The 16,151-nt window shown below is 49.6% G+C and overlaps 1 protein-coding gene across 1 annotated transcript in view; it reads left to right on the forward strand.

The window, feature by feature from the left end:
• Positions 1-7,585: 7,585 nt before the first annotated feature.
• LOC126065086 (cadherin-5-like) overlaps positions 7,586-16,151 on the forward strand; it is a 68,160-nt gene continuing 59,594 nt past the window's right edge. The window contains 3 exon segments of the mRNA XM_049864749.1: positions 7,586-7,606; positions 11,675-11,792; positions 11,795-11,898. Of these exon segments, the coding sequence (XP_049720706.1) occupies positions 7,586-7,606; positions 11,675-11,792; positions 11,795-11,898 (243 nt within the window).

Raw genomic sequence — 16,151 nt, forward strand, 5'->3', positions numbered from 1 at the left:
CCTGTCCCCTCTTGCCTTCTAGTCCTTGCCCCTGGTCTGGTGTGCCCCTTTAGATTCGTTTTGTTTTATGGGGCTGTCCAATCTTTGGTCACCATCCTCACTTCTAAGGCACATCCTGGCTGTACTTCCACGATAGATTTGCTTGTTCCTCTGGAAGTCCATGGTATATTCAATAGTCTTAGCCAATACTGTAATTGAAAGTCATCAGTTCTTCTTTGGTCTTTCTTATTCGTTGTCCAGCTTTCGCATGCATATGGGGCAATTGAAAATACCATGACTTGGGTCAGGGTCACCTCAGTCCTCAAACTCACATCTTTGCTTTTTAACACTTCAATGAGGTCTTGTACTACTCCAATAGAAAACCAAAACCAAACCCGTTGCCGTCAATTCTGACTCATAACGACCGCATAGGACAGAGTAGAACTGCCCCATAGAGTATCCCAGGCTGTAAATCTTCATGGAAGCAGACTGCCACATCTTTCTCCTGAGGAGCAGCTGGTGAGTTCAAAACACCGACCCCGCCTGGGACCCACGGCTCTCCTGGGGTTTCTGACCAACGCTAATCATAGATTAAATATGTAACCCACCGTCATTCCACTCTCCTTCTCAAAGGACGCCTTTTGAGGAAATGGGCCCAAGTCTCCTAATAATGCCTAAGAAACCCTTTAAGAAACCCTGATGGCGAAGTGGTTAAGTGCTACGGCTGCTAACCAAAGGGTCGGCAGTTCGAATCCGCCAGGCGCTCGTCAGAAACTCTGTGGGGCAGTTCTACCCTGTCCTATATGGTCGCTATGAGTCGGAATCGACTCCAAGGCACTGGGTTTGGTTTTTTGTTTTTTGATTTTTTTTTTTTTTTTTTAAGCAACTGAGTCCTGGCTTTGCTCTGCATTCTTCTGGGAAAAGTCGTTCTGAGTCCTGGAGATATTCGTCGGTTCTCAGCACTGGCCACTAGATGGCGACTTCACACATCATTGACTTTCCAAAGAGGAGCTTGGGGAACTCACAAGTGGTTCATTCAGGAGGCCAGGCACCCCTCACTCCCTCACTCCAGCCAAGGACCACCACATCTTTCCTGTGAGTGACTCCAGCCCCATCTGAGAGACAGAAGGAAACTTTCCCACAAACAGGCCTGAGAGAGTCGTTCTCAGAGATGGTACCTCAGTCCAAGTCAGGGGAACCCCAGGTGGCAGCCAGGTTCTCAGACACGGAATCCGAAAGGAGGTACAAGAACAGCCCCTCTGAAGGGTCCTTGACAGACGAAAGAGGCTCCAGGAACCCCCAGCTGCTCCCTCTCATCTGAGCTGGCTGCCCTCAGAGAGGCAATTCCCGCAGGGTTTCCTCAGCACTGCTCTGCTCTTGCCAGTCCCCTCGCCTTTGCTCACACGGGTACCCCCTCCTGGGGCTCCCTCTTTCCTTCCAATTCTCCCCTTTTATATTGTTGCCTTTGGCCTCGGCTGGGCTTAATGGCATAGGTACAGGCCAGAGGAGGAGGCAGGCTTCAGAGTCTCCAAAGTTCTTGGAGATCCATTTCTCATGTGGCCCTCTCAGACAGGGTGTGGACAGTCACCACCATTTCACAGATAAGAAAGCCAAGGCAAGAAACACTGATTAGCAGGCAGTAGCAGAGCTTGTGATCACTGCCCTCACCTCTGTGCCCTCTGGCCTAGAGAAGCAGCTTGTCAGGACTGTGTGTAAAGGAAGAGTTAACGGGATCTGACATGGCCCTACGAGAAGGGAGCTTTAGCACAGGGACTGGGGAGGGTTTATTTTGTTGGGTCAGAACCTCTTGCTTTCCTCTTGATTCTCAGCAGCAGGCTGGGCAGGTGAGCCTGGAGAACTCTCAAGGCCTCCACAAGCCTGAGTGATGGGTTCCCGCCAATATGCCTTGGTTTCTCCCTGGGCAGGATCCTTCCAATGACCAGCTCAGATTCCCCCTCCCCTAGCTGGACTTTGTGCATAAAACCTACCTCAGGACAAGGGGGCAGTGTGTGCTGAGGGGCCTGGAAAAAGCTTGTCTTTGAGACAGAGAAGACAAGGAGCTATGGCTCCGGGACCCAGGCAGGCAGGGGGCAGACGTCCTGGGCTCACCTGGTTCTGGTCCTGCTACTGCGCCGCCAAGCTCACAGCTAGTGCTGGAGCTGGTGTGTTTGCCCCATCAAGAGACAGGACGGGGTGGCCCCTGACCCACCTTCCTGCCCCGCAGATGGCCAAGGCTCCCACCCATTGTTCCCTGGGACACTTTGACAGGATGCAAGGAATGTGGGGACTGGAGACAGGAAGTCCTGGCTTCCGCAGGGCCAGGCTCCTACCAGACTCAGGCCTGCCCTCCAGACAGGGAGTTGGGGAACTTGGTCCCATCCTGCCCTGCTGGGCTTGCTGGGCAGCCCCAAGCCAGGCTTTGCCCCCTCTGCATCCCTGAGGGAGTGCTGGTCACTGAGTGAAATGGACAGAGATCCCAGACAAAGGAGGAGGAAGGTGTTGCCCCGGGGTCTGGCCCTCCCTTGGCCCTGGTTGCACTCCCCAGGCCCCTCTTGTACTCGGGAATACCACACACACACAGTCACATCATGGGGTGCCTTACATGCTCCCTGTATGTCCCTACACACACACGTAGCCACACAGCTGCCCCACAAGCACACGCCATGCCCATGCTCACACCCTTGCCTGTGCCCCACTGTCAACATCTCTGTGGCATCATTGTCATGGCTAACATGTATTGGGCACTTACTGTATACCGGCGTCGGTTCTATACACTTTAGGTTCACCCTCTCAATCACTCCTTCCAGCATGCCCATGAGGAAGGCATTGCAATCACCCCCATTTTACAGAAGGAGAAACTAAGGCACCACGGGCCATGTGGCAAGTCCAGGCTCAGCTGGACTGTAATTGGCAGAGGCCGGATGTGCCCCAGCACATAACCCTCATATCTCCCCCACCCCCAGACCTCCCCAGGCCTGCAGTACTCAGTACTCAGCACCATTGCCCCAGCAGCCTTCCCGGGATGTTGCAAAAGGAAAGTGAGAAACATCTAGGAAAGTGCTCAGCTGCCTCCCTCTCTCCCTCCAGGGCCCCCACATAAGGCATTGTTCTCACCGTCGGCAATTCAGTCTCTGCTCAACCTTGGTCCTTCCTGGCCAAGGAGAGGCTGCCCTTAACTCCTCAGCCCGCCACCTCCCTGACCACATCCTCGGCCATGGTGGCCTGTGGTTCCCTAACCTATGGCCTCTCCCCAGCCTGACCACAAAAAACTAAAAAAAATTTTTTTTTTTTTTAGCCCACCCAAAAATGCTGTGACTGTCATTGTCTTCATTGTCTTGATGACACTCCAGACAGCCCTGCACAGTATGAACTGATAACCCATTTCACGGCGGAGAAAAAAGGCTCAGAGGGGTTAAGTCAGCTGCCACAGGACGCACAGCCAGTGATGGACCATGGTGGGATCTGAACCTGGGTCTGCCAATCCCCAAGTCTGTCCCTCTCCAAGCAGAGCATCATAGGGCCCCCTCCCCAGTCAGCTTTTGTCCTGGCACAGACTGGGTGGGTATCTGTCCTTGCATACACACACACACACACACACACACACACACACGGCCCATTGTGCTTCCTCCTCCAGTTGTTAATCGGTTCTCACAGGCCATCCCATTTCCTGTGGGCCTCTGGCTCCCTCCTTTGATCCTGATGGCACTTCCTGATCACGTGCCCTCCTGTTACATCCTTGGCCTCGAGAGGGGTTGTGGCAGGGCCTGGGCAGGGCCAGAAATTGGGCCTGGTATCTTCAGTGAGCTCTGAGGTGTACAAACTTCCCCTCTTGTGGCCTGGACCCCCACCCCCAGGGTCTAAGGGCATGAACCTGCTTGTCCATGTCCTAGTTTACAGGCAACAGGAATGAAGGGCAAGTTTTCAGGGCAGAGTTACCTTCCCCACAGACTAGGACTACAAAGGGAATTGACAGATGGTGCCAGACAGGACCTATCTCCCTCTGCCACCAGCACCAAGCCTAAGACCCAGCAGGAAGTGATGCTCAGGCTGGGAAGGTCCCCAGGGCTTGTAGTCAGCAAGGAAGTCACTCAGCACAGTTGGGGTGAGGAGAACCGGCTGGACAACTAGGACCTTAGGTAAAGGAGAACGGGGCGCTGGCCTGTCTTGGCTCTCCTGCAGCCACCCAGGCTCCAGGCAAGAAAAGGCAGTGTTAATCCTGTAGAGGAAGAAACGCTGAGCTGTTGTTTGTTTATTGCATCAAGGATGATGGAACGTGCTGGATCCACTCGAGTCGAGGACTATTCTTCTTCCAGCAGGTCACGCTTCTCTCTCCAGCATCATCTGTCTTCCCTTAGCTGGATGTGCCCTGAACACATAAACATGCTGCCTAGGCCATCAGCTTAAAGACAAAACCTTCCCAGTTTCTCTGCTCCCATTCACTACAAAACTTGGGAAGGAGCTGTCACCTCTACTGCCACACGTTCCTCACGAATTCCCTCCCCAGGCTGTCTTGCCTGCTTCTCTCCATTCAACTGCTCTGGTCAAAGTCATAGATGGCCTCTTCCAAAGCCACTGGTCAAGGCTCGGCCCTCCCCGGGCCCAAGCAGACCACGTCCACTCTTCTTGCTTGGCCCCCATGGCCCTGCCCTCTCCTGCTTTCCCTCCTTCCTCACTGGACCCTCCTCTTCTAACAGATCTGCTGTTTGAGGCCTGGGGGCCTCTCTCCCTGTCAACTTGTCCACTCCCATGGCTTCAAGAGCCAGCTGTTAGCTCATGGCTTCCAGAAGTCATGTCCAGGCCGGGCCATTTCCGACTTGACGTTTCCACTTGGGTTCTAATTGGCATCTCAACCCTAGCCTGCCCAAACAGAGAAATCCTTATCCTCCACCAAATAAATAAATATATATATTCTTCCACCTCATTCTCCACCTCCATACAGGTGTCCACAAACTTAGTGAGTGTCCTTGGGCAAGGCCCTCCCTTTCTGGGACCTCTGTTTGCCTAGCTGTATAATGGACTTCCCAACCATTCATCCATGCAAAAACAAGGGCAACTATGTAAAGGACAGACTCCCAGGCCCTGCCCTGGAGGATCCCAGATCTGCTGGTCTGGGGTGAGGCCCAGGTATCGATAGTTTTTGAAAGCTCCCCAGGTGACCCCCATGAGTGACAGAATCTGAACCTCCCTTCCCAGCTTCTTGACTGTCACAGGTTCTGGGCCCACCTTTTGCTCTACTATCTTCCAAGCACCTCACTGACTCTTCTTTACCTCAACAGCCTTGTGAGGTTGAGACTATGATTATCCCTGGTTTACAGATAAGGAAACTGAGACTCAAGGAGGGACATGACTGGCTCACCATCACAACAAAAACAGAGGCAGGACACCTGGATCCCTGCCCGATATTTTGATACCCAACCAAATCCCACAGCTCAGACTGGCTCCTTAGAGCTGGAACCCCCTCACACCCACACCCACTAGGGAGAAGCCCATCTGGTCCTCTTAAGCCAAGAATGGCTGTTTCCCCTCTCCTCACCCATCCCACCCCCAGGGTCCCTCGATCCTCCCCATCACCTATAAATCTGCTCCTCAAGCACCCCAGTATATCACAGGGTCACTGGGGGCCAGGCGGACTGAGGCTTGATTTCTGGCTCTGCTACAGCCCTGCTAATTGAATGTTGTTGTGGCTGTGTTTAGGTGCCACTGAGTCGATTCCAACTCATAGTGACCCTGTGTGACAAGTAGAACTTCCCCATAGGGTTTTCTTGGCTGTCATCTTTATCGAAACAGATCACCAGGTCTTTCTCCCATGGAGCCACTGATGGGTTCAAACCCCAATCTTTCAGTTAGCAGCAGAGTACTTAACCGTTGCACCACTGGTGGGTTCAAACCCCAATCTTTCAGTTAGCAGCAGAGTACTTAACTTTGCTAGGTGAATAAGTGCCTTAAACTTGCTGATATCAGTTTCCTGGGTTATAAAATGTGGGTAATAACGGGTGTAGGGCCAGGGGCGCCCATGGACTAGGCCCTTGAGGTATTGGGCTCAGGGGCCCAGGGCTGAGGTCTGGAGTCAGGGTTCAAGACCAGCCAGGTCCAGAGTTAGGCCTCCATGTGGACAGCCTGTCTGGGCGAGGTGGCTGCCCACCTTGGGACCTGCCTATCTGCAACCGGCCCGGCCCTCACAAAGGAACAATAACAGGAAAACCTGAAGGGGCGGCAGCCAGGCCTCCCTTGCTGGCTGGGTGTGGTTCCCCCTGCCCCAGAGTTGGACAACCCAGCTGCGCAGAGCTCCACACGACATTCAGCCCTGGACAGACAACCTGACTGACCAGAGGTGCCCCTCAGCTCACAGGCACGGCGAGTGAGGGTCCTCACAACCCATTCTACCCCAGACCCACCACCACGTGCCTAAGATGGTAGGGTCCTCAGTTTCCCCATCTCTAGAATGGTTGCGTCAGGCTCCCAAGGGAGAACCACTCCTGTGGCATAGACTGGGCCTCATCCTGCTCAGAGCAGGTGGGGAAGAAGGTACACCCAGCAGTGCTGCCACAGGCCAGAAACAGGGGCTCTCAAGCCGGGTGAGAATGTGAGAGCTTGGCTATCCCACAAATAGACTCACCAGCTCAGTGTGACCCCAGGGCCCACCGAGCCTCAGAGGCCCACTGGCTTCCATCTGTGCCAGGCTCAAAGAGGGCAAGGTTCTTTCCAAGTCACCCAGCACACCAAGCAGAGGATTGGCACCCACGCCTTGGCTCCCCGTCAGTGCCCCTTAGTCCATGGGAGCAGATTCACTGAGGCTGGACATCACCCCCAGCCCCAGCTGAGGTCTGTGTTGAAATTCAAGGGAGGAGGCCAGAAAGGAGCTCTGAGCCTCGTGCCCTCCCTGTCAGCCAGAGTCTCAGTTTTAGGATAGGCACACTGAGGCTCAGCTCTGGGCACATGAGGTGCTGTCTATGAAATTCCTTCTCCTCCCCGCCCCATGGGGGCTAACTATGTGCTGTGGAGCTGTGGTCAGGAAAATGGCCTTTCCTTTCTCACCCAACACCCACACACCCAAAGGCTGGGCCAGAAGGACCCGAAGTCCTCACATCTGAGGGCAGCCTGCCGGGACAGCCTTGAGAACCGGCGGTCTGGGGCAGAGCTCAGCCAGTCATCCTGGGTTCAGGTGCCAGCTCTACCGCTCACTCCCCTTGTGAGCTTGGAAATTTACTCACCAGTTTTAGCAACCTCAGTTTGCTTGTCTGAACAATGGGGATAGCAAATGTTTTTACAATTCACTGTGAGACCTGGAGATCTGTGCGTAGAAGGTTCTCAGGCAATGGGACTCCTTATTTTACCATTATAAACAGCACCATGAGGTAGGGATAGTCTTTCTCCATTTCTCTGTGGCAACAACTGAGATTTGGAGGAGTTAAGAGCTGGCGGGGGATCTGATCCAGCACCACATGGCTTCTTATCTCTGTCTTCTCATCTGTAAAATGGAGGAAAAATCTTTTCATGAGCCCATTAAATGAGGTGAGTGGTGTCCACATCTGGCACTGGGAATGGCTCCAAGTAGGGAGATCCTTCAGGAATCGTGGCTGATTTCCCTGCGACCCCAGGCCCGACCATGACTGGTAATGTCATGAAGGTTTGGGCCCCTGAGGCACAGTTCGGGGACACTAGACTGATCCCAGGCCCCAACAATGGTGGGTCAGGAGCCTTGCAGGGGGGAGGGAGTGGGTGGAAGTGAAGGGGTGCCAAGTCAGCTATTGCTTCGGGGAGCACTGAGTCAGGACAAGCTTCCAAACCAGAACTCCTGACACCTTTCCCCGCACCACATTCCCTGCTCCAAGCCTTTGTCCACCGCCGTCCTCCTCAGGACTGGAATGCCTGCCTTTCCTATATCCTATCGCAAAAAGCTCCAGATAGCTTCCAACTTGACCCGCTCATTTATGACTGACGAAACTGAGGCCCAGAGGAGGAAGAGTCTCCCCCCAGGCACATGGCGTCTTCGTTCTGAAGGCCTCCTCCAGCATTTTTTCCCCACGCACACCTAGGGTCCCACTTCCTCCTGGGCCAGAGGCCAGTCTGGAGGATGGGGGCCTGAATGCAAAGGTCAGCTGTCACTGAGGCCGTGGGTGTTGGCAGATCAGGGGAAATGTTACCAGAGTTTAGAATGCCTGTAATGTGCAGAGGTCCAGCCTCCTCCTCAGGGTGATAGGGAGACAGCGGGGGGTGGAGTCCCCATCTGGCATTCCATGGGTGCCTCTGTCCTGCGGGCACAAGCCTGGTTCCCACTCCTGTCCACGTGCCGCCTTCTCCTGCCCCACCCCAGGAGACACAGATCAGTGGCACAGGGACCCAGGATGCATGAATTGATGGGGTCAGGATGAAGCTGACCCTGCTCACTGGGAGACCCCAGCTCCCGACCCAGACTGATCCCTTGGTTCTGGCTCCAAAGGCACAGTCTGTCCAGCTGCACAGGGTTCTGAGCTGAGAAGGTCCTCATGCTTGGTTTCATGCTCTGCTGTCTCCATCTTGAACGTCTTAATAACATTTGACAAGAGTCCGTGTTTTCCTTTTGCACTGGGCCCCACAAATTATGTAGCTAGTCCTGTGAGCCCCGACTCTCACCCCTTTACCCCATCCCTCCTGGAAAAATGCAGGTGCTCGTGATACTGGTCACCATGTTGAGCACCTGCCTAGGCCTGCTGGCAGCTGTAGGTGCCACCCCTGCCCTGTGACAGCTCCTAAACTGATCACATCTGGTGACTCTGGGGTGAGGGCCTGACCCTCTGGCTTAAGACATCTGGGTTCTGAGCATCAAAAGAAAGCTGCCACAAGGACTCTCCGGCTGGCTACAGGGGGCACATGTGTCCAAAGGGACCCTTTTAAGTCCCACCTCATGGCAGCTGCTAGGGCAAGGAAGACAGTAGGAAACAGCACAAACTTGGGGGCCAGGCAGACTCAGAATTCCTGGCTTTGCTCCTTGCAGGCTGTGTGATCCCAGGAACATTACTGAATGTCTCCATTCCACAGCTCATCTACAAAATAAGGATTCCTCTTATACCCACCTCGAGGGCTGTTGGGTAGAATAAATGAGAGAACACATGTAAAGTGCTTGATATGGTGTCAGGCAAACAATCCAAAAAAAACCCAAACCCATTGCCATCAAGTCGATTCCAACTCACAGCCACCCTATAGGACAGAGTAGAACTGCCCCATAGGGTTTCCGAGGAGCTCCTGGTGGGTTCCAACTGCCAAACTTTTGTTTAGGAGCCATAGTTCTTAGCCACTATGCCACCAGGGTTTCCAGGCAAACAGGAAAGAAACAAAGAAAAGACCAAGATGGATGTCAGAGGAGATTCTGAAACTTGCTCTTGAACGTCGAGCAGCTAAAGCAAAAGGAAGAATTGATGAAGTAAAAGAACTGAATAGAAGATTTCAAAGGGTGTCTTGAGAAGACAATGTAAAGTATTATAATGACATGTGCAAAGAGCTGGAAATGGAAAGCCAAAAGAGAAGAACACACTAGGCGTTTCTCAAGCTGAAAGAACTGAAGAAAAAATTCAAGCTCCGAGTTGCGATAGTGAAGGATTGCATGGGGAAAATATTAAGCGACGCGGGAAGCATCAAAAGAAGATGGAAGGAAAACACAGAGTCATTATACCAAAAGGAATTAGCCGGTATTCAACCATTTCAAGAGGTGGCATATGATCAGGAACTGATGGTACTGAAGGAAGAAGTCCAAGCTGCTCTGAAGGCATTGGCAAAAAGCAAGGCTCCAGGAATTGATGGAATATCAATTGAGATGTTTCAACAAACAGATGTGGCGCTGGAGGTGCTCACTCGTCTATGCCAAGAGATATGGAAGACAGCTTCCTGGCCAACTGACTAGAAGAGATCCATATTTATGCCTACTCCCAAGAAAGGTGATCCAACCGAATGTGGAAATTATAGAACAATATCATGAATATCACACGCAAGCAAAATTTTGCTGAAGATCTTTCAAAAACAGCTGCAACAGTATATCAACAGGGAACTGCCAGAAATTCAAGCCAGTTTCAGAAGAGGACGTGGAACCAGGGATATCGTTGCTGATGTCAGATGGATCTTGGCTGAAAGCAGAGAATACCAGAAGGATATTTACCTGTGTTTTATTGACTGTGCAAAGGCATTCGACTGTGTGGATCATAACAAACTATGGATAACATTGGGAAGAACGGGAATTCCAGGGCTCTTAATTGTGCTCATGAGGAACCTTTACATAGTTGTTCGGACAGAACAGGGGATACTGATTGGTTTAAAGTCAGGAAAGGTGTGCGTCAGGGTTGTATTCTTTCACCATACCTATTCAATCTGTATGCTGAACAAATAATCTGAGAAGCTGGACTATAGGAAGAAGAACAGGGCATCGGGATTGGAGGAAGACTCATTAACAACCTGCGTTATGCAGATGACACAACTTTGCTTGCTAAAAGTGAAGAGGACTTGAAGCACTTACTAATGAAGATCAAAGACCACAGCCTTCAGTATGGATTGCACCTCAACATATAGAAAACAAAAATCCTCACAACTGGACCAATGAGCAACATCATGATAAACGGAGAAAAGATTGAAGTTATCGAGGATTTCATTTTACTTGGATCCACAATCAATGCCCATGGAAGCAGCAGTCAAGAAATCAAAAGACGCATTGCATTGGGCAAATCTGCTGCAAAGGACCTCTTCAAAGTGCTGGAGAGCAAAGATGTCACCCTGAAGACTAAGGTGCGCCTGACCCAAGCCATGGTATTTTCAATCGCATCATGTGCATGTGAAAGCTGGACAATGAATAAGGAAGACTGAAGAAGAATTGACACTTTTGAATTGTAGTGTTGGCGAAGAATATTGAAAATACCATGGACTGCCAAAAGAACGAACAAATCTGTCTTGGAAGAAGTACAGCCAGAGTGCTTCTTAGAGGCAAGGATGTCGAGACTGCGTCTTACATACTTTGGGCATGTTGTCAGCAGGGATCAGTCCCTGGAGAAGGACATCATGCTTGGCAGAGTACAGGGTCAGCAAAAAAGAGGAAGACCCTCAACAAGGTGGATTGACACAGTAGCTGCAACAATGCGCTCAAGCATGACAATGATTGTAAGGATGGCGCAGGACCGGGCAGTGTTTGGTTCTGTTGTGCATAGGGTCGCTTTGAGTCGGAACCGACTCGACAACACTTAACAGCAACAAACGTTAGTCTTTGAAGTCAGTCAGACTTGGATTCCATTCTCAGCCCTACCAAGTACTTCGGTGTGAACTTAATTTCTCTGTGCCTTGGTTTTCTCATCTGCAAAATAAGGATAACCTGAGGGCCTACTGCATGGGGCTCTGAGAGCTACCATCAGCATCAGCACCGTCTCCTCCTCTAGAAAACCTTCCTAAAGCCCTGGGATGAGCCAGGCCCCTTCTCCGTGCACTCAAATCCACTGTGCTTGCCTCCATCGATTGGAGCATATGTGACAGTACCAGGTTGGAGTTGTTTCTGTCTCTGTCTTTCCCCCACTCCAGACTGGAAGTTCCTTGGGGACAGTGGCAGGGTCTGGTCCTTCTGGTATCAGCAGAGAATGTAGGATGAAGAGGTGAACAGATGAAGGAATTTTGGTTCTCACTGGGAGCTGTCCACACCCTAGGGCAGTGACCCCTCTCCCCTGATAGTGTCTCTATTCTTTCCCAGGTCTGTCCCTCTGGGAAGATGCAGACGCTCAGACTGCTGGTCACCATGTTGGGCACTTGCCTGGGCCTGCTGGCAGCAGCTATAGCAGCCACAGGTGCTAAGTCTGCCCAGCTAGACACCCCAGAACGCTACCCTCTCACTGGCACCAGAAGAGAGACTGGATTTTAAACGAGATGCATATTGATGAAGAGAAAAACAACCCGCTCCCCCATCATGTGGGCAAGGTAAGGCTCAAGATCCAGAGCAAGAGAGGTCCCCAGCAGCCAGCCCATAGTGACAGTGGTAATGATGCTGGTGGCAATAATAATGGTAAAGACAGTGGTGGTAAGGGTGGAGATGATGGTTGTGGGGTGGTGGTAATAATGCTTGAGATGATGATGACGGTAGATGCGATGGTGGAGGTGGAGGTGGTGGTGGTTGTGATAAAAAAGGGGAAGGCAGTGGTGATGATGGTGGTGGTGATGGTAGTGGTGTTGATGGTAGTCGCGGGTGTGGTTGGCAATGGTTATCATGAGAGTGGTAATGGTGGTAGTAGTGATGGATGGTGGTGGTGGTGGTGATGGTGATGGAGTAGTGATCGTGTTCATGGGTGAGATGATAGTGATAGTGATGGTGATCATGGAGGTGGTGGTGGTGATGGAGTAGTGATGGTGGTGATGGGTGTGATGATGGTGATGGTGATGGTGATCATGGAGGTGATGGTGGTGATAGTGGTGATGGTGGTAGTGATGGTGAACACTGTGGTTCATTTTCTCCTAGACCTTCGTCTGTTGACTAGATATTGCTAGTAGAAGGGTTACCCCTTGCATAGGCTAAGGAGACAAGCCTGGCCTGGGAGTTGAGGACTTGAGACAGAAGCAGTAAAGGCTGCCATTAGGTTTTTCCATCCAGAGCTGTCAGAGATACAGTAAGCCCCATACAGTAGGTAAAGCCCGGGAAACCTCCTACACAATTGTGCTGGTGACAAAGCTAATTATCCAGGCCATAGTTTGCCTATTCTTGCTCTAGGCCTCTAAACTCTTCAAAAACCCCTTTCTCTCAGATGATCTCTCTCTGGTTCCCTGTGACCCTACACGGTTCCCCAGATTCCAGAAAGCCCAGAACAAGCTGCTGACCCAAGCCTAATCTTCAGGCCAGTGCCTAAGGCTCTAACCCTTATTTTATCCCCCTTTAAACTTGTCCACCCCAAGCCCATCTTCCTAGAACTTGGAGCTAATCTGAGTGACTATCAAACTGTCTTACTGCGTCAAACTGTTATTGATGTCAAAATTTCCTAAGTCCTTGTACAATAAAAACTATAAAATACTGCTGAAAGAGATTAAAAAAGACTTAAATAAATGGAAAGATATTCATGGATTGGAAAACTTAATGTTGTTAAGATGTCAACACTACCCAAAGCTATCTATACATTCAATGCAATCTCGATTAAAATTCCAACATCCTTCTTGGCAGAAATAGGAAAACCAATCCTCAGCTTTATATTGAGTGGCAAGAGGCCCTGAATAGCTAAAACAATATTGAAAGAGAAGAACAAAGTAGGAGGACTCACACTTTCTGATTTTAAAACATACCTACACAGCTACAGGAATTAAAACATAGACCAATAGAGTAGAATTGACAGTCCAGAAATAAACCCACACGTCTATGGTCAACTGATTTTTTATAAGGGCGTTAAATCCATTTGATGGGAAAAGAAGCGTCTTCAATAAATGGTGCTAGGAAAATTGAATTTCCATATGCAGAAAAATGAAACATGATTCATGGCTCACACCATACACAAAAACAAATTCAAAATGGATTAAGGACCTAAATGTGCAAGCTAAAACCATAAAATTCTTAGAAGAACAAGGAAGGTCAATGGTGTCAGGCTTAACATTCAACAATGGATTATCTAATATAATAACAAAAGCACAAATGGTAAAAGACAAAATAAATAAATGGGAACTCATAAAAATTAAAAACTTTTGTTTACCAAAAAAGTAGAAAGACAGGTTACCAACTGGGAGAATATCTTCCAAAAGCATATACCCTACAAGAGCCTAATAACCAAAAAAACTTCAACAAAAAGACAAATAACTCAATCATAAAATGGGCAGAGGACTTGAGTAGATATTTCACCAAAGAGGACATTCAAATGGCCATCAATCCATTGCCATCGAGTCAACTCTGACTCATAGCAACCCAACAGGACAGTAGAGCGCCTGGTGGATTTGAACTGCTGACCTTTGGTTAGCAGTCGTAGCACTTAACTGTATGCCACCAGAGTTTCCAAACGGGCACCAAATACATGAAGATGCTCAGCATCATTAACCATCCGTCAAAAAAAAACCCATTGCCATTGAGTTGATTCCAACTCATAACGATCCTATAGGACAAGGTAGAACTGCCCCATTAGCTTTCCAAGGAGCGGCTGGTGGATTCAAACTGCTGACCTTTTGGTTAGCAGTCAGCTCCTATTAGCCATCCAAAACCCAAAACCAAACCCACTGCCGTCGAGCTGATTCCGACTGATAGCGACCCTATAGGACAGAGTAGAACTTCCCCGTAGAGTTTCCAAGGAGTGCCCGGAGGATTCGAACTGCTGACCTTTTGGTTAGCAGCCGTAGCACTTAACCACTACACCACCAGGGTTTCCGAGAGATGCAAATCAAAACCACAATGAGATACTATTTTACTTCTGCTAGGATGGGTAAGGAAACCGTGGTGGCATAGTGTCTAGGTGCTACAGCTGCTAACCAAAAGGTCAGCAGTTGGAATCCACCAGGCGCTTCTTGGAAACTCTGTGAGGCTGTTCTACTCAGTCCTGTAGAGTCGCTATGAGTCAGAATCAATTTGACGGCAACGGGTTTTTGGTTCGTTAGGATGGCTAAGGGAGCCCTGGTGGTACGGTAGTTAAAAGCCTGGCTGCTAACCAAAAGGTCGAAAGTTCAAATCCACCAGCAGCGCCTCAGAAACCCCACGGGACAGTTCTACTCGTTGGAATCAACTCACAATGGGTTTGGTTGTTTGCATTTAGGAAGGCTATGACAAAAAATAATAATAATAATAAATGTTGGCAAGGATGTGGAGAAATTGTAACCCTTATCCATTGCTTGTAGGAATGCAAAATGGTACAGCTGTTGTGTAAAACAGTGGTGGTTCCTCAAAAAACTAAAAATAGTACTACCATATGCCCCAGCAACTCCACTCCTAGGTATACACCCAAAAGACTTGAACGCAGAGACTCAAAAAGAGACTTATACACCAGCGTTCGTTGCAGCGTTATTCACAATAGCGAAAAAGTAGAAACAACCTAAATGCCTATCAACAGATGAATAGATAAATGAAATGTGGTACATATATACAATGGAATACTACTCAGCCAGCAGAAATGAAGTCTTGATACATACTACAGTATGGATGGAAGTTAAAGATACTATGCTGAGTGAAATAAGCCCATCACAAAAGGACAAATATTGTATGAGCTCACTTACATAAAAAAGACAAGAAAAGGCAAATGTATAGAGACCAAAGTTTATCAGTGGTTACCAGGGCCAGGAGGGAGAGGGAAAAGTGGGGTTAATGGTGATGGAAAAATCACATTGATTGAGGCTATTGCACAGCCAGCTACAGTAATTGCTGTCAATAAGTTGCACACCTGTTAAAAGTTGAATTGGCAAAGGTTGTATGATAGATATATTAAAAATTAAAAAAAAAAACTATCCTGAGTCAAAGAAATAGCCCTAGTGGTGGATCGTAGACGTAGAAGGTATTTTGAGAGTTTTCAGTAAGGAAGAAAGTCTCTTTCAAGGGCATCAAAACCTCATCAGGTCAGCTTCTTGGAATCTAAGTGTCAGCTACAAGAGAAAATGGATCAATGCTGGTAAGAGGAAGCACAGTGCTAAGGGTCATGCTGGGTACTGGGAGACAATAATGGACAAAGACAGTCATGGTCTCTGCCCTCATGGAGCTTGTGGTCTAGAGTACAGCGTTCAGCAAACTAAAACCTTCAGGCCAAATATAGTCCACCACCTGGTTTTATAAATAAAGTTTTACTGGAACACAGCAATGCCCATTCGTTGACAATTTGTCTATGGTGCTTTTGTGCAATAATGGCATAGATGAGTAGCTGGGATAAAGACCTTACGGCCTGAAAAGTCAAAAATATCTACAATCCAGCCCTTTACACAAAGTTTGACAACCTTGGTCTAGAGGGACAAGCACATATCGGACAAAGAATCCCACAAACAGCTAGTGGTGATGGGGGAGCCCTCTGGTCATAGGGAAACAGGCTAGGGAGAACCCTTTGAGGGGAGGGTCCAGTCTTGCCTCAGCACCAGAAATGCCATGGAAGGAAGGACTAGCTCGGAATCTCCACTCACAGTCCCACCCACAGCCAGCTCACTGTGCCCCTGGATCCTCCCAGGAATGACTGGAAAATTTAAACCTTTCAACAGGGCCAGTCAGAAACCCAGGCCCAGAGAGGGGAAGACTCTTG

This window comes from Elephas maximus, chromosome 21 (assembly GCF_024166365.1).
Source record: "Elephas maximus indicus isolate mEleMax1 chromosome 21, mEleMax1 primary haplotype, whole genome shotgun sequence".
Classification (NCBI taxonomy): Eukaryota; Metazoa; Chordata; class Mammalia; order Proboscidea; family Elephantidae; genus Elephas; species Elephas maximus.